Source organism: Oncorhynchus gorbuscha, linkage group LG11, assembly GCF_021184085.1.
Source record: "Oncorhynchus gorbuscha isolate QuinsamMale2020 ecotype Even-year linkage group LG11, OgorEven_v1.0, whole genome shotgun sequence".
Taxonomy (NCBI): Eukaryota; Metazoa; Chordata; class Actinopteri; order Salmoniformes; family Salmonidae; genus Oncorhynchus; species Oncorhynchus gorbuscha.
In genome coordinates, this window is record NC_060183.1 from 79495718 (window position 1) to 79516013 (window position 20296).

Here is a 20296-nt window from a genome sequence, read left to right on the forward strand (position 1 = left end):
TGGTGTTCAGAGATAGATGGTTTGATGGGAACTGGGGTTGATGGGATGGGCTGAAGGATGGGACTGGATGGTGTTCAGAGATAGATGGGGGGTTTGATGGGAACTGAAGGATGAGACTGGATGGTGTTCAGAGATAGATGGGAGGGTTTGATGGGACTGGATGGTGTTCAGAGATAGATGGGAGAGGTTTGATGGGACTGGATGGTGTTCAGAGATAGAAGGATGGGACTGGATGGTGTTCAGAGATAGATGGGAGGGTTTGATGGGACTCGATGGTGTTCAGAAGGATGGGACTGGATGGTGTTCAGAGATAGATGGGAGGGGTTTGATGGGACTGGATGGTGTTCAGAGATAGATGGGAGGGTTTGATGGGACTGGATGGTGTTCAGAGATAGATGGGAGGGTTTGATGGGACTGGATGGTGTTCAGAGATAGATGGGAGGGTTTGATGGGACTGGATGGTGTTCAGAGATAGAAGGATGGGACTGGATGGTGTTCAGAGAGATAGATGGGAGATGGGTTCAGAGATAGATGGGAGGGTTTGATGGGACTGGATGGTGTTCAGAGATAGATGGGAGGGTTTGATGGGACTGGATGGTGTTCAGAGAGATAGATGGGATGGGGTTGGGAGGGTTTGGAGACTGGATGGTGTTCAGAGAAGGATGGGACTGGATGGTGTTCAGAGATAGATGGGAGGGGTTTGATGGGACTGGATGGTGTTCAGAGATAGATGGGAGGGGTTTGATGGGACTGGATGGTGTTCAGAGATAGATGGGAAGGTTTGATGGGACTGGATGGTGTTCAGAGATAGATGGGAGGGTTTGATGGGACTGGATGGTGTTCAGAGATAGATGGGAGGGGTTTGATGGGACTGGATGGTGTTCAGAGATAGATGGGAGGGGATGGGACTGGATGGTGTTCAGAGATAGATGGGAGGGTTTGATGGGACTGGATGGTGTTCAGAGATAGATGGGAGGGTTTGATGGGACTGGATGGTGTTCAGAGATAGATGGGAGGGTTTGATGGGACTGGATGGTGTTCAGAGATAGATGGGAGGGGTTGATGGGACTGGGACTGGATGGTGTTCGAGATAGATGGGAGGGGTTTGATGGGACTGGATGGTGTTCAGAGATAGATGGGAGGGTTTGATGGGACTGGATGGTGTTCAGAGATAGATGGGAGGGGTTTGATGGGGGATGGTGTTCAGGATAGTTTGATGGGACTGGATGGTGTTCAGAGATAGATGGGAGGGGTTTGATGGGACTGGATGGTGTTCAGAGATAGATGGGAGGGTTTGATGGGACTGGATGGTGTTCAGAGATAGATGGGAGGGGTTTGGGATGAAGGATGGGACTGATGGGACTGGATGGTGTTCAGAGATAGATGGGAGGGTTTGATGGGACTGGATGGTGTTCAGAGATAGATGGGAGGGGTTGAGTGGAGCCGAAGGATGGGACTGGATGGTGTTCAGAGATAGATGGGAGGGGTTTGATGGGACTGGATGGTGTTCAGAGATAGATGGGAGGGTTTGATGGGACTGGATGGTGTTCAGAGATAGATGGGAGGGGTTTGATGGGACTGGATGGTGTTCAGAGATAGATGGGAGGGGTTTGATGGGACTGGATGGTGTTCAGAGATAGATGGGAGGGTTTGATGGGACTGGATGGTGTTCAGAGATAGATGGGAGGGGTTGATGGGACTGGATGGTGTTCAGATGGGAGGGTTTGATGGGAGATCAGAGATAGATGGGAGGGTTGATGGGACTGATGGGACTGGATGGTGTTCAGAGATAGATGGGAGGGGTTGGGACTGGATGGATGATGGGACTCAGAGATAGATGGTGTTCAGAGATAGATAGATGGGAGGGTTTGATGGGACTGGATGGTGTTCAGAGATAGATGGGAGAGGGTTTGATGGGACTGGATGGTGTTCAGAGATAGATGGGAGGGGTTGAGTGGAGCCGAAGGATGGGACTGGATGGTGTTCAGAGATAGATGGGAGGGGTTTGAGGATGGGACTGGATGGTGTTCAGAGATAGATGGGAGGGGTTTGATGGGACTGAAGGATGGATGGTGTTCAGAGATAGATGGGAGGGGTTTTGAGATGGGACTGGATGGTGTTCTGAATGGGATGGGAGGGGTTGAGTGGGACTGGATGGTGTTCAGAGATAGATGGGAGGGGTTTGGGATGGGATGGGACTGGATGGTGTTCAGAGATAGATGGGAGGGGTTTGATGGGAACTGAAGGATGGGACTAAAAATAAACAAAAGACAACTATCGGGAAATGTGTCTGTAAAATGTATATAATATGTATAAGCTGGAAGTAGAAGCCTAAGTATTGTTGTCCATTACTTTACTCAAATTAGGGGAGGTATGGCAGGGTTAGGGGAAAAAATATATATTTAAAAACAATACATATACACTACCAGTCAAAAGTTTGGACACACCTACCAGTTCCCATGGGGCGGCAGGGTAGCCTAGTGGTTAGAGTGTTGGACTAGTAGCCGGAAGGTTGCAAGTTCAAACCCCCGAGCTGACAAGGTACAATGTTGTTCTGCCCCTGAACAGGCAGTTAACCCACTGTTCCTAGGCCGTCATTGAAAATAAGAATTTGTTCTTAACTGACTTGCCTAGTTAAATAAAGGTAAAATAAAAATTCAAGTTTATTGTTTTACTATTTTTACATTGTAGAATAATAGTGAAGACATAAAAAAATATGAATAACAACAATGGAATTATGTAGTAACCAAAAAAGTGTTAAACAAATCTAAAGATATTTGAGATTCTTCAAATAGCCACCATTTGCCTTGATGACAGCTCTGCACACTCTTGGCATTCTGTCAATCAGCTTCACCTGGAATGCTTTTCCAACAGTCTTGAATGAGTTCCCACATATGTTGAGCACTTGTTGGCTGCTTTTCCTTCACTATGTAGTCCAACCCATCCCAAACCATCTCAATTGGGTTGAGGTTGGGTGATTGTTGAGGCCAGGTCATCTAATGCAGAACTCCATCACTCTCCTTCTTGGTAAATAGCCCTTACACAGACTGGAGGTGTGTTGAGTCATTGTCCTGTTGAAAATCAAATCAAATCAAATTTATTTATATAGCCCTTCGTACATCAGCTGATATCTCAAAGTGCTGTACAGAATCCCAGCCTAAAACCCCAAACAGCAAGCAATGCAGGTGTAGAAGCACGTTGGCTAGGAAAAACTCCCTAGAAAGGCCAAAACCTAGGAAGAAACCTAGATAGGAACCAGGCTATGTGGGGTGGCCAGTCCTCTTCTGGCTGTGCCGGGTGGAGATTATAACAGAACATGGCCAAGATGGTCAAATGTTCATAAATGACCAGCATGGTCAAATAATAATAATCACATGCAGAACAGTTGAAACTGGAGCAGCAGCACGGCCAGGTGGACTGGGGACAGCAAGGAGTCATCATGTCAGGTAGTCCTGAGGCATGGTCCTAGGGCTCAGGTCCTCCGAGAGAGAGAAAGAAAGAAAGAAAGAAAGAAGGATTAGAGAGAGCATACTTAAATTCACTCAGGACACCGGATAGGACAGGAGAAGCACTCCAGATATAACAAACTGACCCTAGCCCCCCGACACATAAACTACTGCAGCATAAATACTAGAGGCTGAGACAGGAGGGGTCAGGAGACACTGTGGCCCCATCCGATGACACCCCCGGACAGGGCCAAACAGGAAGGATATAACCCCACCCACTTTGCCAAAGCACAGCCCCCACACCACTAGAGGGATATCTTCAACCATCAACTTACCATCCTGAGACAAGGCCGAGTATAGCCCACAAAGATCTCCGCCACGGCACAACCCAAGGGGGGGGCGCCAACCCAGACAGGAAGATCACATCAGTGACTCAACCCACTCAAGTGACGCACCCCTCCTAGGGACGGTATGAAAGAGCCCTAGTAAGCCAGTGACTCAGCCCCTGTAATATGGTTAGAGGCAGAGAATCCCAGTGGAGAGAGGGGAACTAGCCAGGCAGAGACAGCAAGGTCAGTTCGTTGCTTCAGAGCCTTTCGGTTCACCTTCACACTCCTGGGCCAGACTACACTCAATCATATGACCAACTGAAGAGATGAGTCTTCAGTAAAGACTTAAAGGTTGAGACCGAGTTTGCGTCTCTCACATGGGTAGGCAGACCATTCCATAAAAATGGAGCTCTATAGGAGAAAGCCCTGCCTCCAGCTGTTTGCTTAGAAATTCTAGGGACAATTAGGAGGCCTGCGTCTTGTGACCGTAGCGTACGTGTAGGTATGTACGGCAGGACCAAATCAGAGAGATAGGTAGAAGCAAGCCCATGTAATGCTTTGTAGGTTAGCAATAAAACCTTGAAATCAGCCCTTGCCTTGACAGGAAGCCAGTGTAGGGAGGCTAGCACTGGAGTAATATGATCAAATTTTTTGGTTCTAGTCAGAATTCGAGCAGCCATATTTAGCACTAACTGAATTTTATTTAGTGCTTTATCCGGGTAGCCGGAAAGTAGAGCATCGCAGTAGTCTAACCTAGAAGTGACAAAAGCATGGATACATTTTTCTGCATCATTTTTGGACAGAAAGTTTCCGATTTTTGCAATGTTACGTAGATGGAAAAAAGCTGTCCTTGAAACAGTCTTGATATGTTCGTCAAAAGAGAGATCAGGGTCCAGAGTAATGCCGAGGTCCTTCACAGTTTTATTTGAGACGACAGTACAACCATTAAGATTGATTGTCAGATTCAACAGAAGATCTCTTTTATTCTTGGGAAATTGGAAAATAAATGATAGTCCCACTAAGCCCAAACCAGATGGGATTGCATATCTGTAACGGCTGTCTTCGGTGGAAGGAGAGGAGGACCAAAGTGCAGTGTGGTATGTGAAAATAAACACCCACAAAACACACGGAAAAATAAACACCCACAAAACACAGGTGGGAAAAGGCTACCTAACTATGATTCTCAATCAGAGACAACGACACCTGCCTCTGATTGAGAACCATACCAGGCCAAACAGAAAACCACAACATAGAAAAAGGAACATAGACTACTCACCCCAACTCACGCCCTGACCAAACTAAAACAAAGACATAACAAAGGAACTAAGGACAGAACGTGACAGTATCGCTGCATAATGCTCTGGTAGACATGCTGGTTAAGTGTGCCTTGAATGCTAAATAAATCATGACAGTGTCACCAGCAAAGCACCCCCACCCCATCACACCTCCTCCTCCATGCTTCACGGTGGGAACCACGTATGCAGAGATCATCCATTCACCTACTCTGCGTCTCACAAAGACACGGCAGTTGGAAATAAAATCTAAAATTTGAACTCATCAGACCAAAGGACAATTGCTCGTGTTTCTTGGCCCAAGCAAGTCTCTTCTTCTTATTGGTGTCCTTTAGTAGTGGTTTCTTTGCAGCAATTTGACCATGAAGGCCAGATTCTCGCAGTCTCCTCTGAACAGTAGATGTTTAGATGTGTCTATTACTTGAACTCTCTGAAGCATTTATTTGGGCTGCAATTTCTGAGGCTGGTAACTTTAATGAACTTATCCTCTGCAGCAGAGGTAACTATGGGTCTTCCTTTCCTGTGGCGGTCCTCATGAGAGCCAGTTCCATCATAGCGCTTAATGGTTTTTGCGACTGCACTTGAAGAAACTTTCAAAGTTCTTGAAATTTTTCGGATTGACTGACTTTCATGTCTTAAAGTAATGATGGACTGTCGTTTCTCTTTGCCTATTTGAGCTGTTCTTGCCATAGTATGGACTTGGTCTTTTACCAAATAGGGCTATCTTCTGTATACCAACTGATTGGCTCAAATGCATTAAGAAGAAAGAAATATCACAAATGAACTTTTAGCAAGGCACACCTGTTAATTAAAATGCATTCCATGTGACTACCTCATGAGGCTGGTTGAGAGAATGCCAAGAGTGTGCAAAGCTGTCATCAAGGCAAAGGGTGGCTACTTTGAAGAATCTAAAATCTAAACTATATTTAGATTTGTTTATCACTTTTTGGGGGGTTACTACATGATTCCGTATGTGTCATTTCATAGTTTTGACGTCTTCACTATTATTCTACAATGTAGAAACTAGTAAAAATGAAGAAAAACCCTGGAATGAGGAGGTGTGTCCAAACTTTGACTGGTACTGTATTTACCCCAAAACATATGTGAGATTGGAAATGATGCAGGCAATTACATTGATGGGAGCTACAATCTATCTGCAATATCAAACTGATCTACCCCCCCCAAAAAAAAGGAGGCATTCTGCCAGATGACAAATGGCTGGTCCATATTTAGCCCAGTGGGTCTAAATTGGGATTTTAGAGTAGAAGTATCATTATTTGTCTTATAATGAGGGCATCAAGGGGGGAAAAAAGAGCCGTGTTTTAGACATGCCAGGGACGATTCGTAAGGAGGGGATGGGATTGGGGTCAGGGCCCTTAGAAACACTTGTTGGGACGGGCCCATCAAGAACAGCTTAGCTTTTGACTTGTGTTTCCCAATCTGTTTCTCTGGGATTACTGCAAATATTTGTTCTACCCCTGCACTAGCACACCTGACTGTTATGTTTCAAGTATAATTTCATGGGTCAGAACGATTTCCATTGTTGCAATGAAGAAGTTGTCGACTGCACTCTCTCATGCACTCTCTCATGCACTCTCTCATGCACTCTCTCATGCACTCTCTCATGCACTCTCTCATGCTCGTCTGTGTGCGTGCCTGTCTGACTGTGTGTCTCTTTGTGCGTGTGTACCTGTCTGGCTGTGTGTCTCTGTGTGCATGCGTGCCTGTCTGGCTGTGTGTTTCTGTGTGCGTGTGTGCCTGCCTGACTGTGTGTTTCTGTGTGTTGTTCAGTCACTGTGTGTCAGGCTTGGGCTTTGGGAAGGGCCAGTATGAGGGGCCAGAGATAGAAGACAACACTCTCTCCCCAGAGACCTGCTACGAGTGTAAGATCAACGACTACCCCAAGAAGCACGGCCGCAAGAGGCGCAACGCCAATGGAACGCAACCCATAGAGGTACAGTATATTGGGAGCATTGACACTTATAACAGTAGCGGTAACATGTTGGAGTGTCTGTTCTCTATTCTGGAGATGTATAGATGTATGTATATAGAGAGGTGAAAGGTATAATGCAGAGAACTCTCATTCCATTAGTGATTCTCCGTTATTCCATTAGTCTGTGTGAACTATCTCGTCTCACATTTCAGTTCGCACCGGCCTAATGCACACTGACATCACACAGTCCTTCTTAGTTAGTTATGCCAAGGTGTAACACAGCAAAGCAAAATTGGTTCTGTGAAAGTTCCCAGAACATTTGCTAGGTCGGTCGACAAGTGTTCTCATTAAACAAAAAATATAATAATAAATTCAGTCGTGCTGATGATCATAGAAAGTTTGAATAAAACGTTCGCCTGATGTTGCAAGAACGTTCCTAGAACCCATTTACTTGGTTCTTTAAAAGGTTGACGGAATGTTTCTTTTAGGTTGTGGGAACATTGTGGGGATATGACAAGAGATAGGTTTTCCAAAACGCTAACACTGACCATGTTTCTGTCAGGGTGCACAAAGCATTTGTTAGAAGAGGGTATGAGGAAGGAGCATGTGTTAGAAGAGGGTATGAGGAAGGAGCATGTGTTAGAAGAGGGTATGAGGAAGGAGCATGTGTTAGAAGAGGGTATGACGAAGGAGCATGTGTTAGAAGAGGGTATGACAAAGGAGCATGTGTTAGAAGAGGGTATGACGAAGGAGCATGTGTTAGAAGAGGGTATGACGAAGGAGCATGTGTTAGAAGAGGGTATGACGAAGGAGCATGTGCATACCGATAGGACGCATGGGGTGTAAATAGCTCAGTTGTGGTTATACGTAGAAACCAGACAACATAGTTTACATAAGTATTTAGACCCTTTGCTATGAGATTCGAAATTTAGGTGCATCCTGTTTCCATTGATCACACACTTGTCTATATGAGGTTCCACAGTTGACAGTGCATGTCAGAGCAAAAACCAAGCCATGAGGTCGAGGGAATTGTCTGTTGAGCTCAGAGACAGGATTGTGTCGAGGCACAGTTCTGGGGAAGTGTACCAAAAAAACCTCTGCAGCATTGAAGGTCTCCAAGAACACAGTTGCCTCCATCATTCTTAAATGGAAGAAGTTTGGAACCACCAAGACTCTTCCTTGAGCTGGCGACCCAGGCAAACTGATCAATAAGAGAGAAGGGCCTTGGTCAGGGAGGTGACCAAGAACCTGATGGTCACTCTGAAAGAGCTCCAGAGTTCCTCTGTAGAGATGGGAGAACCTTCCAGAAGGACAACCATCTCTGCAGCACTCCACTAATCAGGCCTTTATGGTAGAGTGGCCAGACGGAAGCCACTCCTCAGTAAAAGGCACATGACAGCCTGCTTGGAGTTTGCCAAAAGGCACCTAAAGACTCTCAGACCATGAGAAACAAGATTCTATGGTCTGATGAAACCAAGATTGAACTATTTGGCCTGAATGCCAATCGTCACATCTGGAGGAAACCTGGCACCATCCGTACGGTGAAGCATGGTGGTGGCAGCATCATGCTGTGGGGGTGTTTTTCAGCGTCAGGGACTGAGACTGTAGTCAGCATCGAGGCAAAGATGAACATAGAAAAGTACAGAAAGATCCTTGATGAAAACCTGCTCCAGACCACTCAGGACCTCAGACTGGGGTGAAGGTTCACCTTCTAACAGGACAACAACCCTAAGCACACAGCCAAGACAACGCAGGAGTGTTAATATCTGTTGTTAAAAAAAGTAGATTTGCTCAAAAGTAGAGTCTATCTTGCCCGATATGAGAATGATCTGTTATCACTATATCATAAGTTTTTGAATCCAGTAAATTGTTGAATGCATTTTTGCAAATAAAAAATGTAGTCAATTCTTTCTAGCTGAAATAATACATGTAATACAAATATTATATAAATGTCATGAAGCAAAAATATACACAAATGAATACATTATCTGATCAAATGTATTTAGAAAGGGGCACAAGACAAGGTTGTCCTATCTCCCCCCTCCTTTTTGCACAGCTATTGAACCGCTAGTAGAAAGAATTAGACAGGACCCAAACGTAACAGGTATTGGTAAACACGAACATAAACTAATTGCAGATGATCTCCTGTTATACCTGACCAATATTAAAAACGCAATACCCCCTTTGCTAAAAAAAATTAACATTTCCAGAATACTCTAAATTCTCAGGATATAAAATGATCATGGAGAAAACAAAATAATGTCAATAAGAAAAAGAACAACTCACAATAACTCACGTTACTTTTCATTTACTTAAAATGTGTCTGTCTGCATATTTCAAGAAATAGCATATGAGTTTGCACTGAGATACCTGATGGGTTGGGCGATACTTTTCTCATCAATCATCTTTTTTTAAAAACATATACTTAAAAACTGGAAATCAACCAATCCTCCATCCTTTACACAATGGAAAGTGTGTTGGCGACGGAGAGAAACAAAATGATGCAGTTTGAGGTCGGAAAGTGATGCGGGCGCTGGAGGAGGGGGTGTGTGCTAGTGGGTCTAGGCAGGGGTGATGTAGTTGATGTTTGCATGATGTTGTTGTTTGTATGTGTATGTTTTGTATTGTTTATAAAACATTCAATAAAATCGTACAAAAACAATCATCTTTTGATGATGCTAGAATGTTGACAGAACAGCCTTTCTGAGTTCTTTACAGATTCCCTGACCATTTTAATTAGGCTGTGGGAACAGTGTGGGGACATTACAAGAGAGAGGTTCCCAAAATACAAAATATGCTCAGTTGTTTAAGTTAGGTTGCACAGGACATTCCCTTAATGTTGTAAGAATGTTGACAAAACCAAGGGTTCCCAGAACATTTAAATAAGTTATGGAAGTTGTCTGGGGGGTTGTTGCCAGAATATTCTTGTGATATTCACATAGGTTGCACACAACATAATATTCCATTAATGTTCATGCAATATAGATCTCAACTCATCTTGGAGGTCCTCAGAACATTTCAAGAAAATTTAGGAAATGTTATATTTACATTTGACCAAATATTACCACAACATTCTCAGGATGCAAATGTATAGGTTCTTAAAGCAGGTTGGAATACATCCCCAGATTTAAATGGCTAAACAAATATGCTATGAACGTCATAAAAACAAACAGACTTATATAATAATATAATAATATAATAATAATATAATAATAATATAATAATATAATAATATATAATAATAATAATATAATAATATAATAATATAATAATAATATAATAATATAATAATATAATAATATAATAATATAATAATAATATAATAATATAATAATAATATAATAATAATATAATAATATAATAATAATATAATAATATAATAATATAATAATAATATAATAATAATATAATAATATAATAATAATATAATAATAATAATAATATAATATAATAATAATATAATAATATAATAATAATATAATAATATAATAATAATATAATAATAATAATAATATAATAATATAATATAATAATATAATAATATATAATATAATAATAATAATATAAATAATAATAATAATAATAATAATAATATAATAATATAATATAATAATAATAATAGAATAATAATATAATAATATAATAATATAATATAATAATATATAATAATATAATAATAATATAATAATAATATAATAATATAATAATAATATAATAATAATAATATAATAATCTGGACATTGTGGAACATTATGCAACATTGTGGGAATGTTCTGTGCAACCTTTGCGAATATCACAAGAATATTCTTGCAACATTAAGGGAATGTCCCCTGCAACCTAACTTAAACATTGTATGAATGTCATATTTTGAAAAAATTTATGTTTTGGGAACCGCTCTCTTGTATCCACACCGTTCCCACAACCTAATTAAATGGTCTGGGAACCTTTTTAAAGAACTCAAAGGTTGTTCTGTCAACATTTTTGCAACATCAAAAGGAATGTTTTGCGCACCCTGATACAAACATTATCTGAATGTCAGCACAACTGGACAGTTGTGTTTTGGGAACATATCTTTTGTGATGTTCCCACAATGTTCCGATCTGAATGTTACCACAACCTAATGAAACATTCTGGGAACCTTTAAAGAACAGACAAAATGTGTTCTGGGAACATTCTTGCAACATCACCCAACTCTTTTATACAAACATTGTATAATCAACACGACTGGACAGTGTTTATGTTATGTGAACATTTGCTGCAACCTAATGAATGTTCTGTGAACTTTCACTTTCACAGAACCAATTTTGGTTTTCTGGGAAAACATTACTGGTACATTGTGTTATTACGTTACCTGGAAACCTAATGAGAACGTTTGGGGAACGTTCTGTGGTGGTTGTTACAGATGGTTGTTTACGACATTTTAGTGAACGTTAGACTATTCCAAGGATATTTCATTTAAAAAAAACAAAAAAGGATTTTGTCATCAAAAAACATTCTTTGAATGTTTTTTGGATGTTATCATCCTAATATTGGATAAACACTAATTAGAACTTAATGGGAATCTAATGTTCTGGGAATGTTCCCGGTTTGCTGGGAACCCTGTGCCTCTCATTGACAGAGTCCATGGTTACTTAGTAAGTTAGTAACCCCACGGCGTAACCCTGTCTGTCTCACCATCAGCACAACCAGGTGAGCCTAGCCAGTCTGGACATGGAAGTTCCTGTCACCCTGCTGCTCAACGTGTCCCAGCTCAACCCCAAGGAGCACATCCTGGAGCTGGTGCCTGCCATCAAGCCCTTGGTGGGCCACGTGCACTACGTCATCACCAGCGGCAACCGCAAAGGCCTGTTCCGCATCCAGCAGCGTGGCGGCCTCTACTACCTACACAGCACCAAGAGGAAGGGGGCACTGTCGACACCGCAGGATCACACGCTGGTGATCGCCAGCTTGCCGCTCTATGGCAAAGCCCAGTTCAAAGAGCTGGAGGACCGCCGGGACCAAGACTACCTTACGGGGGAACTGGGGGAGAACCTGCGCATGAGGCTGCACATCCGACTGCAATAGTTGGAGTGGGATTTGGGGAAACACAGGGAAAAAACCCTTGTTTTCCCTTCAAACTGGTGTTTTTCAGTTCACCATTTTAAAGCCAAATGAGTGGAAGGAAATGGGGTTTTTGTCTTCTTCTTCTGGTTTGCATTTCTTTCTTGTTTTTTGTGTTTTTGACCTCAAAGTACTGTCCAGAATCTCTCTAGGGCAGCCCAAAGTACTGTCCAGAATCTCTCTAGGGCAGCCCAAAGTACTGTCCAGAATCTCTCTAGGGCAGCCCAAAGTACTGTCCAGAATCTCTCTAGGGCAGCCCAAAGTACTGTCCAGAATCTCTCTAGTGCAGCCCAAAGTACTGTCCAGAATCTCTCTAGTGCAGCCCAAAGTACTGTCCAGAATCTCTCTAGTGCAGCCCAAAGTACTGTCCAGAATCTCTCTAGTGCAGCCCAATGTACTGTCCAGAATCTCTCTAGTGCAGCCCAATTCTAAAAAATAATAATAAACTTTCACTGATTCGTTTTTTCAGTGGAAAATATATCAGAATTGAGCTGCCTGTGTAAACACAGCCTAGGAAAAGAGAGTGACTCGAAGCATGAACATGAGACTTTACATCTTTCACAGGTTCTCCCTCGCTGTGAGTGACCTCATGCCATGACCATGTACACGAGTGGAAGACCAAGAGCAAGACATGATGTTCAAATTACCTGGACAGTTTAGTTGGTCAGTTCATGGTAAGGAAATAGCATGTGATGTTCTGGCGATAGGCAGGCTCTGAAAGTACACACGGCTAGTACATCTGCAGCATGGTGGGTTGCTACAATACAGTTGGACAATTTTACGGAGGTCAGCTTGGTTATTTTAGTGACTAGACACACTCTTGGTGAATTCCTAGTTGACTGTTGTAGAGCTGCCACAGTCCCACATTAATTTTGTAGTGGTCCGACAGACTATTGCAGCTCTGTGGCTGTGAACTTGTAAATTGAGCATTACAGGGCATAGCACCCTCCTGTAAGAGTTGGTATCCAGGCCTATTGGTCGTGGTAGAACATTGTCAATATGGGATTTGGTGCCTTCAAAAAGGGAAACTGATATTTTAGGACACAACATGGAATCACATCATTATAAAGAATGATAGTAATTAAAAATAAAAATTGTATTCTTACATATGTACATATTAACAATCAGTATTTCAATTATTGTGAACTGATTTTTTTTGTATTTATTTTAGTATTTAATACAAAGTTGTACACTATTGGTCAAATTCACATCTAATAAAATGACACACACAAAAAAAAAGTAGCATTTACGTTTTTACACACCCTCAATGTGTATTCTCTTCGTGTATTACAGAAACACACATCAGTTGTTAGAAACACACGTGTTTTGTACAATATACAGGAGTATGTATGTTCATATTGCACAATTACCTCAACGTTTAGTCTCTACAGATAAGGCTATGTGACCAATGAAAGCATGTATCAATCCAATTTCTTAAATCAGCTGTTAAAGGATATTGGTTTATTAGAATTTAGTTTCTGTTGAATGAAAATTGACCATGGAAGTCATTGAGAAAGAGGTGGGCGCTATCCCACTTAGGGAGATGCTTCACTCATTGAAACGTTTGACCAAAGAGAAGTGTGTTTCAGTAATAAATATGAAGCTGCCTGGAGGTGTAATGCACGGTCATATGTAATCAAAGACTGTAGATGTGGTGAACACCTTGTTTTGCTTTTTGCTTTGTCTTCCATTTAAAAGCTTTTATTTCATTTCTCCCGTGGCATCAGTTCTCAAAATGTAAGTCACATTTGGTTGCAGGATTTCTATACTCGCTAAGAAGCAATAGCAAGTAGCCCACAGAAACCAGGACATTTATTTTGTTGTCATTTTGTTTACATGTTTAAATATATCTACACATAGTAAACTAACAGGGGTACAGTCAATAATGTATATAAACACTAGATCACCCACAGGGGGTGTTGTTTTGAAGCCACTGCACCACCATCTTTGTTCTCCTCCACCATTGTTTTAAAGGTTTTGGAAAATATAGAAATGCATTTATCAATGTCTATATTGCAGATACCTTATCACATACTTTTTACATTATATTTTATGAACTGAACTAACCCGTAAAGTATACTTTTTTGAAAGTACTGCTACTGTTCCCGCTACAACAAAGAAATACTTAGATCCCATGTAATTTTATTCTTTTAATATTCCATTCATTCATATGGAGGACTGCGCCTTCTAAGCAGTACACTTTTAGAAAAAAAAAAAAACGATTAAAAAAAACAAAAAGAGGGTTATTTCGGCTGTCCCCATGGGAACCAAAAAGGGTTCTTCAAATGGTTATCCTATGGGGACAGCCGAAGAACTCTTTTCGGTTCAGAACCTTTTTTTTTTTCTCCTAAGAGTACCAATATGGTGGCAATGGCTTCAGAGCCTCTCATTGGCCAATACATAGCATCCGCAATCTAGTATTTATATACATCATTGGGTACAATGACTCATGTACACAAACATGCAATAGCCTTTTGTTCTACAGTTTTTTGTTTGGGCGGCGATGTCCTACTAACAACGTGTAATACATTTACGTAACGATGCTACATCAACAGTAAGTAGGAGTATTGCTACTAGTATTATAAATGCTCCCTACTTAGGATGTTGTTAACGAAACCATTAGACAATATAGAGGTACTGTAGCGATGTCGAACTGGTGCTCAATGATGGCAGTATTGTATACACAGACATTTTCAGAAGTAACAAACTTACTGCATCGATGCGAAGACTGAACATTCATGTGAAAACAAATGTATAACAGTCGGTTTGTTGTTGTATTTTTGAACTCTTGAACTGAACGTATTCTTTTTTTACATGTTACCATGCAGTTGCTCACAAATAGATATGTTTGAATCTTTGTACTGATGTCCAGTTTTATTCATTGTAAATCTTTTTACAGTAAAGGTGTTGTTTTTTTTTTAGGTGTATTTCTTGTGACTATTCACTTTGCAAAATAATATTTGTGCTGTTGAACATAGCATGTGACACCAGTATCTAAATATGTGATGGCACAGTTCTATGTGAGTTTAAGAATATAATAATAATATAATAATAATATCAAACCTAGAATATTTATGTTTGATAAAAGTACAGACTCAGAGATTCAAACCGGTGTAGTTGGAGAAAACATGAGAAAGTCATGCTGCTGGGAAAGATTTTTGCTGTGATTTTCACACTAAGAGAGCTCTTCTTTGTTTACGCCCCTTCAGCATCATTCACACCCTCTTAAACCCCACTAATCTCCAAGAATTCACATGTCAACGCATGTGAGTCATTATGGCTCATCCTATAGAAAGTCGTTTCTACTTTAACTTTCTCCCTCTGGGCTTTGTCTATAGCACCAGGTACATTCAGCGCAGCAATGTTGTTGAGAGCTGTAGCAACACTTTTGCGGTAGCAAAGATGATCTATATACTGACCAGGGAATCCCCCTTTCTGTTATAGGGGCAGGTTGTTTCGCATGGCTCGGTGCCCCAGATGGAATGGTCTGAAATATGCAAACTCCGCCCACCAGGGGGCGATGAGCCTGCAAAACAAACTCCGCCCACCAGGGGCGCTGGGCCTGCAAAACAAACTCCGCCCACCAGGGGGCGCTGGGCCTGCAAAACAAACTCCGCCCACCAGGGGGCGCTGTGTCTGCAAAACAAACTCCACCCACCAGGGGGCGCTGAGCCTGCAAAACAAACTCCGCCCACCAGGGGCGCTGGGCCTGCAAAACAAACTCCGCCCACCAGGGGGCGCTGAGCCTGCAAAACAAACTCCGCCCACCAGGGGGCGCTGGGCCTGCAAAACAAACTCCGCCCACCAGGGGGCGCTGTGTCTGCAAAACAAACTCCACCCACCAGGGGGGGCCGCTGCCCACCAGCCTGCAAACAAACTCCGCCCACCAGGGGCGCTGAGGCCCACCCGCTGTGCCTGCAAAACAAACTCCAAACTGCCTGCAAAACAAACTCCACCCACCAGGGGGCGCTGTGCCTGCAAAACAAACTCCACCCACCAGGGGGCGCTGTGCCTGCAAAACAAACTCCACCCACCAGGGGGCGCTGTGCCTGCAAAACAAACTCCACCCACCAGGGGGCGCTGTGCCTGCAAAACAAACTCTGTCCATAGACAGAAGCCTGATCAATCAGGACTCATCTCTCAGCATGTGCAGCACCCCCCCCTCCCCCGCTCTATTATTTCAGAGAATCATAATCCTGTCGTTCTCCAGATATAGCTCAGTGCCCTATACTTGGCTAAAGTAGGCACGTAATTTAACATTTGTATTAATATTTATCACATTCACCATTGTTATTAAGGCACAGGAAATTTCAAAAGGCATTTCTGCCCTACTATGAGGAAGGAACTGGCGCCAAACGCCCAGCTTCCTGAATCGCATCATTACCATAAAACGGAGATCTCAAATAGCCACCTGACGCTTTCAATAGCCGGGGCACCGGCACACATTTCAGCAAATACATCCCGGGTCTAAATGAATTGTTTATGAGTGAACTTCAGTACCATAACGATGGAACAAAAGAAAATAGCATCATTCTAAGGCACTGCATCTCAGTGCTTGAGGCGTCACTACAGACCCTGGTTCATTTCCAGCCTGTATCACATCCGGCCGTGAACTTGTTATTAACTGACTTGCCTAGTTAAATAAAGGCCATGGATGAGACAGTAGTGTGGTTTGAAGTGATTGGCTCAACGACGGGGGATACAAGAGACGTAACAAGTGCTGGATCTCCATGTAGCCGTCAAATGATCACCTTCCGCTGGCCACCCGTTGGCCACCCGTTGACCTCCCGCTGGCCCACCCTGACCTCCCGCTGGCCCCCCCCTGACCTCCCGCTGGCCCACCCTGACCTCCCGCTGGCCTCCTCTTGACCTCCCCCTGGCCTCTCCCCACAACAACAATATCTGGCGAATCTCACCCCTGTTACCCTAGTCTCCATCCTGTTTCCCTAGTCTCAACCCTGTTGCCCTAGTCTCAATCCTGACCTTTTGGCCCCCCTGACCTCTGACCCCTGTTGCCCTGAGTCTCCCCCTGATTGACCTCCCGTCTCCACCCTCTTGCCCAGTCTGACCAACTCCTGCTTGCCCCCCTGACCTCTCCTCCCCTGCCCCCCTGACCTTGCCCCCCTGACTTCCCGCTGGTCTCCCTGACCCCTGTTGCCCCCCTGAGTCTGGCCCACCCTGACCTCCCGCTGGTCCCCCTGACCTAGTCTGACCTCCTGCTTACCTCCCATACCTTCCCCTGTTGCCCCTCCCCCTAGTCTCCCCCTGTTGCCCTAGTCTCAACCATGTTGCCCTGGCCCCTCAACCCTGTGACCTCCTAGTCTCAACCCTGTTGCCCTACCTCTCAACCCTGTTGCCCTAGTCTCAACAACAATATCCTAGTCTCAACCCTGTTACCCTAGTCTCCATCCTGTTTCCCTAGTCTCAACCCTGTTGCCCTAGTCTCAATCCTGTTTCCCTAGTCTCAACCCTGTTGCCCTAGTCTCAACCCTGTTGCCCTAGTCTCAACCCTGTTGCCCTAGTCTCAACCCTGTTGCCCTAGTCTCAACCCTGTTACCCTAGTCTCAACCCTGTTGCCCTAGTCTCAACCCTGTTGCCCTAGTCTCAACCCTGTTGCCCTAGTCTCAACCCTGTTGCCCTAGTCTCAACCCTGTTGCCCTAGTCTCAACCCTGTTACCCTAGTCTCAACCCTGTTGCCCTAGTCTCAACCCTGTTGCCCTAGTCTCAACCCTGTTGCCCTAGTCTCAACCCTGTTGCCCTAGTCTCAACCCTATTACCCTAGTCTCAACTATGTTACCCTAGTCTCAACCCTACTACCATCTTCAACCCTGTTACCCTAGTCTCAACCCTGTTACCCTAGTCTCAACCCTGTTGCCCTAGTCTCAACCCTGTTGCCCTAGTCTCAACCCTATTACCCTAGTCTCAACCCTGTTACCCTAGTCTCAACCCTACTACCATCTTCAACCCTGTTACCCTAGTCTCAACCCTGTTAACCTAGTCTCAACCGTATTACCCTAGTCTCAACGCTGTTACCCTAGTCTCAACTCTACTACCATCTTCAACCCTGTTACCCTAGTCTCAACCCTGTTACCCTAGTCTCAACCCTATTACCCTAGTCTCAACCCCCTCAACCCCATTACCATCATTACCATCATGTGATGATATGGTGTGTGGTCCTCCCACTACGACTCAGGAAAAGCATGCAGTTTACTAGGCTACAGATTAAATAATTTACGAACTTCACAGGATGGTGACATATTACTGTTAACTTGATCTTCATGATCAAACAGTAGATGGTGTCATAGAGCTAAAAATAAAAAAAAACACGCCTAGCAACAACGAGAGGAAAATGTTCCAATTATTGTGAATCAACCCATTGTAATAAGGAGTGTTATTGTATTAAGGAGTATTATTGTAATATTGTATTAAGGAGTATTATTGTAATAAGGAGTGTTGATAGTTCAGGAGGCAATGACTTGTCCAACTTCTACTCTTTATTTGATTTAACCCTTCAATCCAATAGTAGTAGTAGTTCTGTACATTTTGTAATGTAGGATTTTGGCTGTATGTAGAACAAAGCGTGGGACATTCCAACATCTAATACAGGGCAACGGTTAAAAAGCTACTATGTATTTTGAGCAGGGTAGTATGTAGGTTTGAGGTTGGGCTGGGTGGTATGTAGGTATGAGGTTGGGCTGGGCTGGGCTGGCCTGGGTGGTATGTAGGTATGAGGTTGGGCTGGGCTGGGCTAGCCTGGGTGGTATGTAGGTATGAGGTTGGGCTGGCCTGGGTGGTATGTAGGTATGAGGTTGGGCTGGGCTGGGCTGGCCTGGGTGGTATGTAGGTATGAGGTTGGGCTGGGCTGGGCTAGCCTGGGTGGTATGTAGGTATGAGGTTGGGCTGGCCTGGGTGGTATGTAGGTATGAGGTTGGGCTGGCCTGGGTGGTATGTAGGTATGAGGTTGGGCTGGCCTGGGTGGTATGTAGGTATGAGGTTGGGCTGGCCTGGGTGGTATGTAGGTATGAGGTTGGTTTGGGCTGGTTGGTATGTAGGTATGAGGTTGGGCTGGCCTGGGTGGTATGTAGGTATGAGGTTGGGCTGGCCTGGGTGGTATGAAGGTATGAGGTTGGGCTGGGCGGTATGTAGGTATGAGGTTGGGCTGGCCTGGGCGGTATGTAGGTATGAGGTTGGTTTGGGCTGGGTGGTATGTAGGTATGAGGTTGGGCTGGCCTGGGTGGTATGTAGGTATGAGGTTGGGCTGGCCTGGGTGGTATGTAGTTATGAGGTTGGGCTGGCCTGGGTGGTATGAAGGTATGAGGTTGGGCTGGGCGGTATGTAGGTATGAGGTTGGGCTGGCCTGGGCGGTATGTAGGTATGAGGTTGGTTTGGGCTGGGTGGTATGTAGGTATGAGGTTGGGCTGGCCTGGGTGGTATGTAGGTATGAGGTTGGGCTGGCCTGGGTGGTATGTAGGTATGAGGTTGGGCTGGCCTGGGTGGTATGAAGTTATGGGGTTGGGCTGGGCGGTATGTAGGTATGAGGTTGAGCTGGGCGGTATGTAGGTATGAGGTTGGTTTGGGCTGGGTGGTATGTAGGTATGAGGTTGGTTTGGGCTGGGTGGTATGTAGGTATAAGGTTGGGCTGGGCTGGGCGGTATGTAGGTATGAGGTTGGTTTGGGCTGGGTGGTATGTAGGTATGAGGTTGGGCTGGGCTGGGCTGGGTGGTATGTAGGTATGAGGCTGGTTTGGGCTAGGTGATATGTAGGTATGAGGTTGGTTTGGGCTAGATGGTATGTAGGTATGAGGTTGGTTTGGGCTGGGTGGTAGGAAGGTTTGAGGTTGGGCTGGGCCAGGCTGGGTGTTATATACTGATAGATAGGAGGTTTGTTTTGGGCTGGGTGGGTTGTATGTAGGTATGAGGTTGGGCTGGGCGGTATGTAGGCATGAGGTTGGTCTGGGCTAGGTGGTATATCGGTATGAGGTTGGTCTGGGCTAGGTATGAGGTTGGTTTGGGTTGGTTGGTATGTAGGTATGAGGTTGGTTTGGGTTGGTTGGTATGTAGGTATGAGGTTGGTTTGGTTGGTTGGTATGTAGGTATGAGGTTGGTTTGGTCTAGGTGGTATGTAGGTATGAGGCTGGCTGGTCTAGGTGGTATGTAGGTATGAGGTTGGTTTGGTCTAGGTGGTATGTAGGTATGA

At 43.9% G+C, this 20296-nt stretch overlaps 1 protein-coding gene across 1 annotated transcript in view; it reads left to right on the forward strand.

Moving 5' to 3' along the window:
* LOC124047733 (fibrillin-2) overlaps window positions 1-15017 on the forward strand; it is a 222716-nt gene extending 207699 nt beyond the window's left edge. The window contains exons 65-66 of the mRNA XM_046368037.1: window positions 6859-7021; window positions 11681-15017. Coding sequence (XP_046223993.1) covers window positions 6859-7021; window positions 11681-12064 — 547 coding nt within the window. The 3' untranslated portion in view covers window positions 12065-15017. The remainder of the gene's footprint in view (window positions 1-6858; window positions 7022-11680) is intronic.
* The last annotated feature ends 5279 nt before the right edge of the window (window positions 15018-20296 follow it).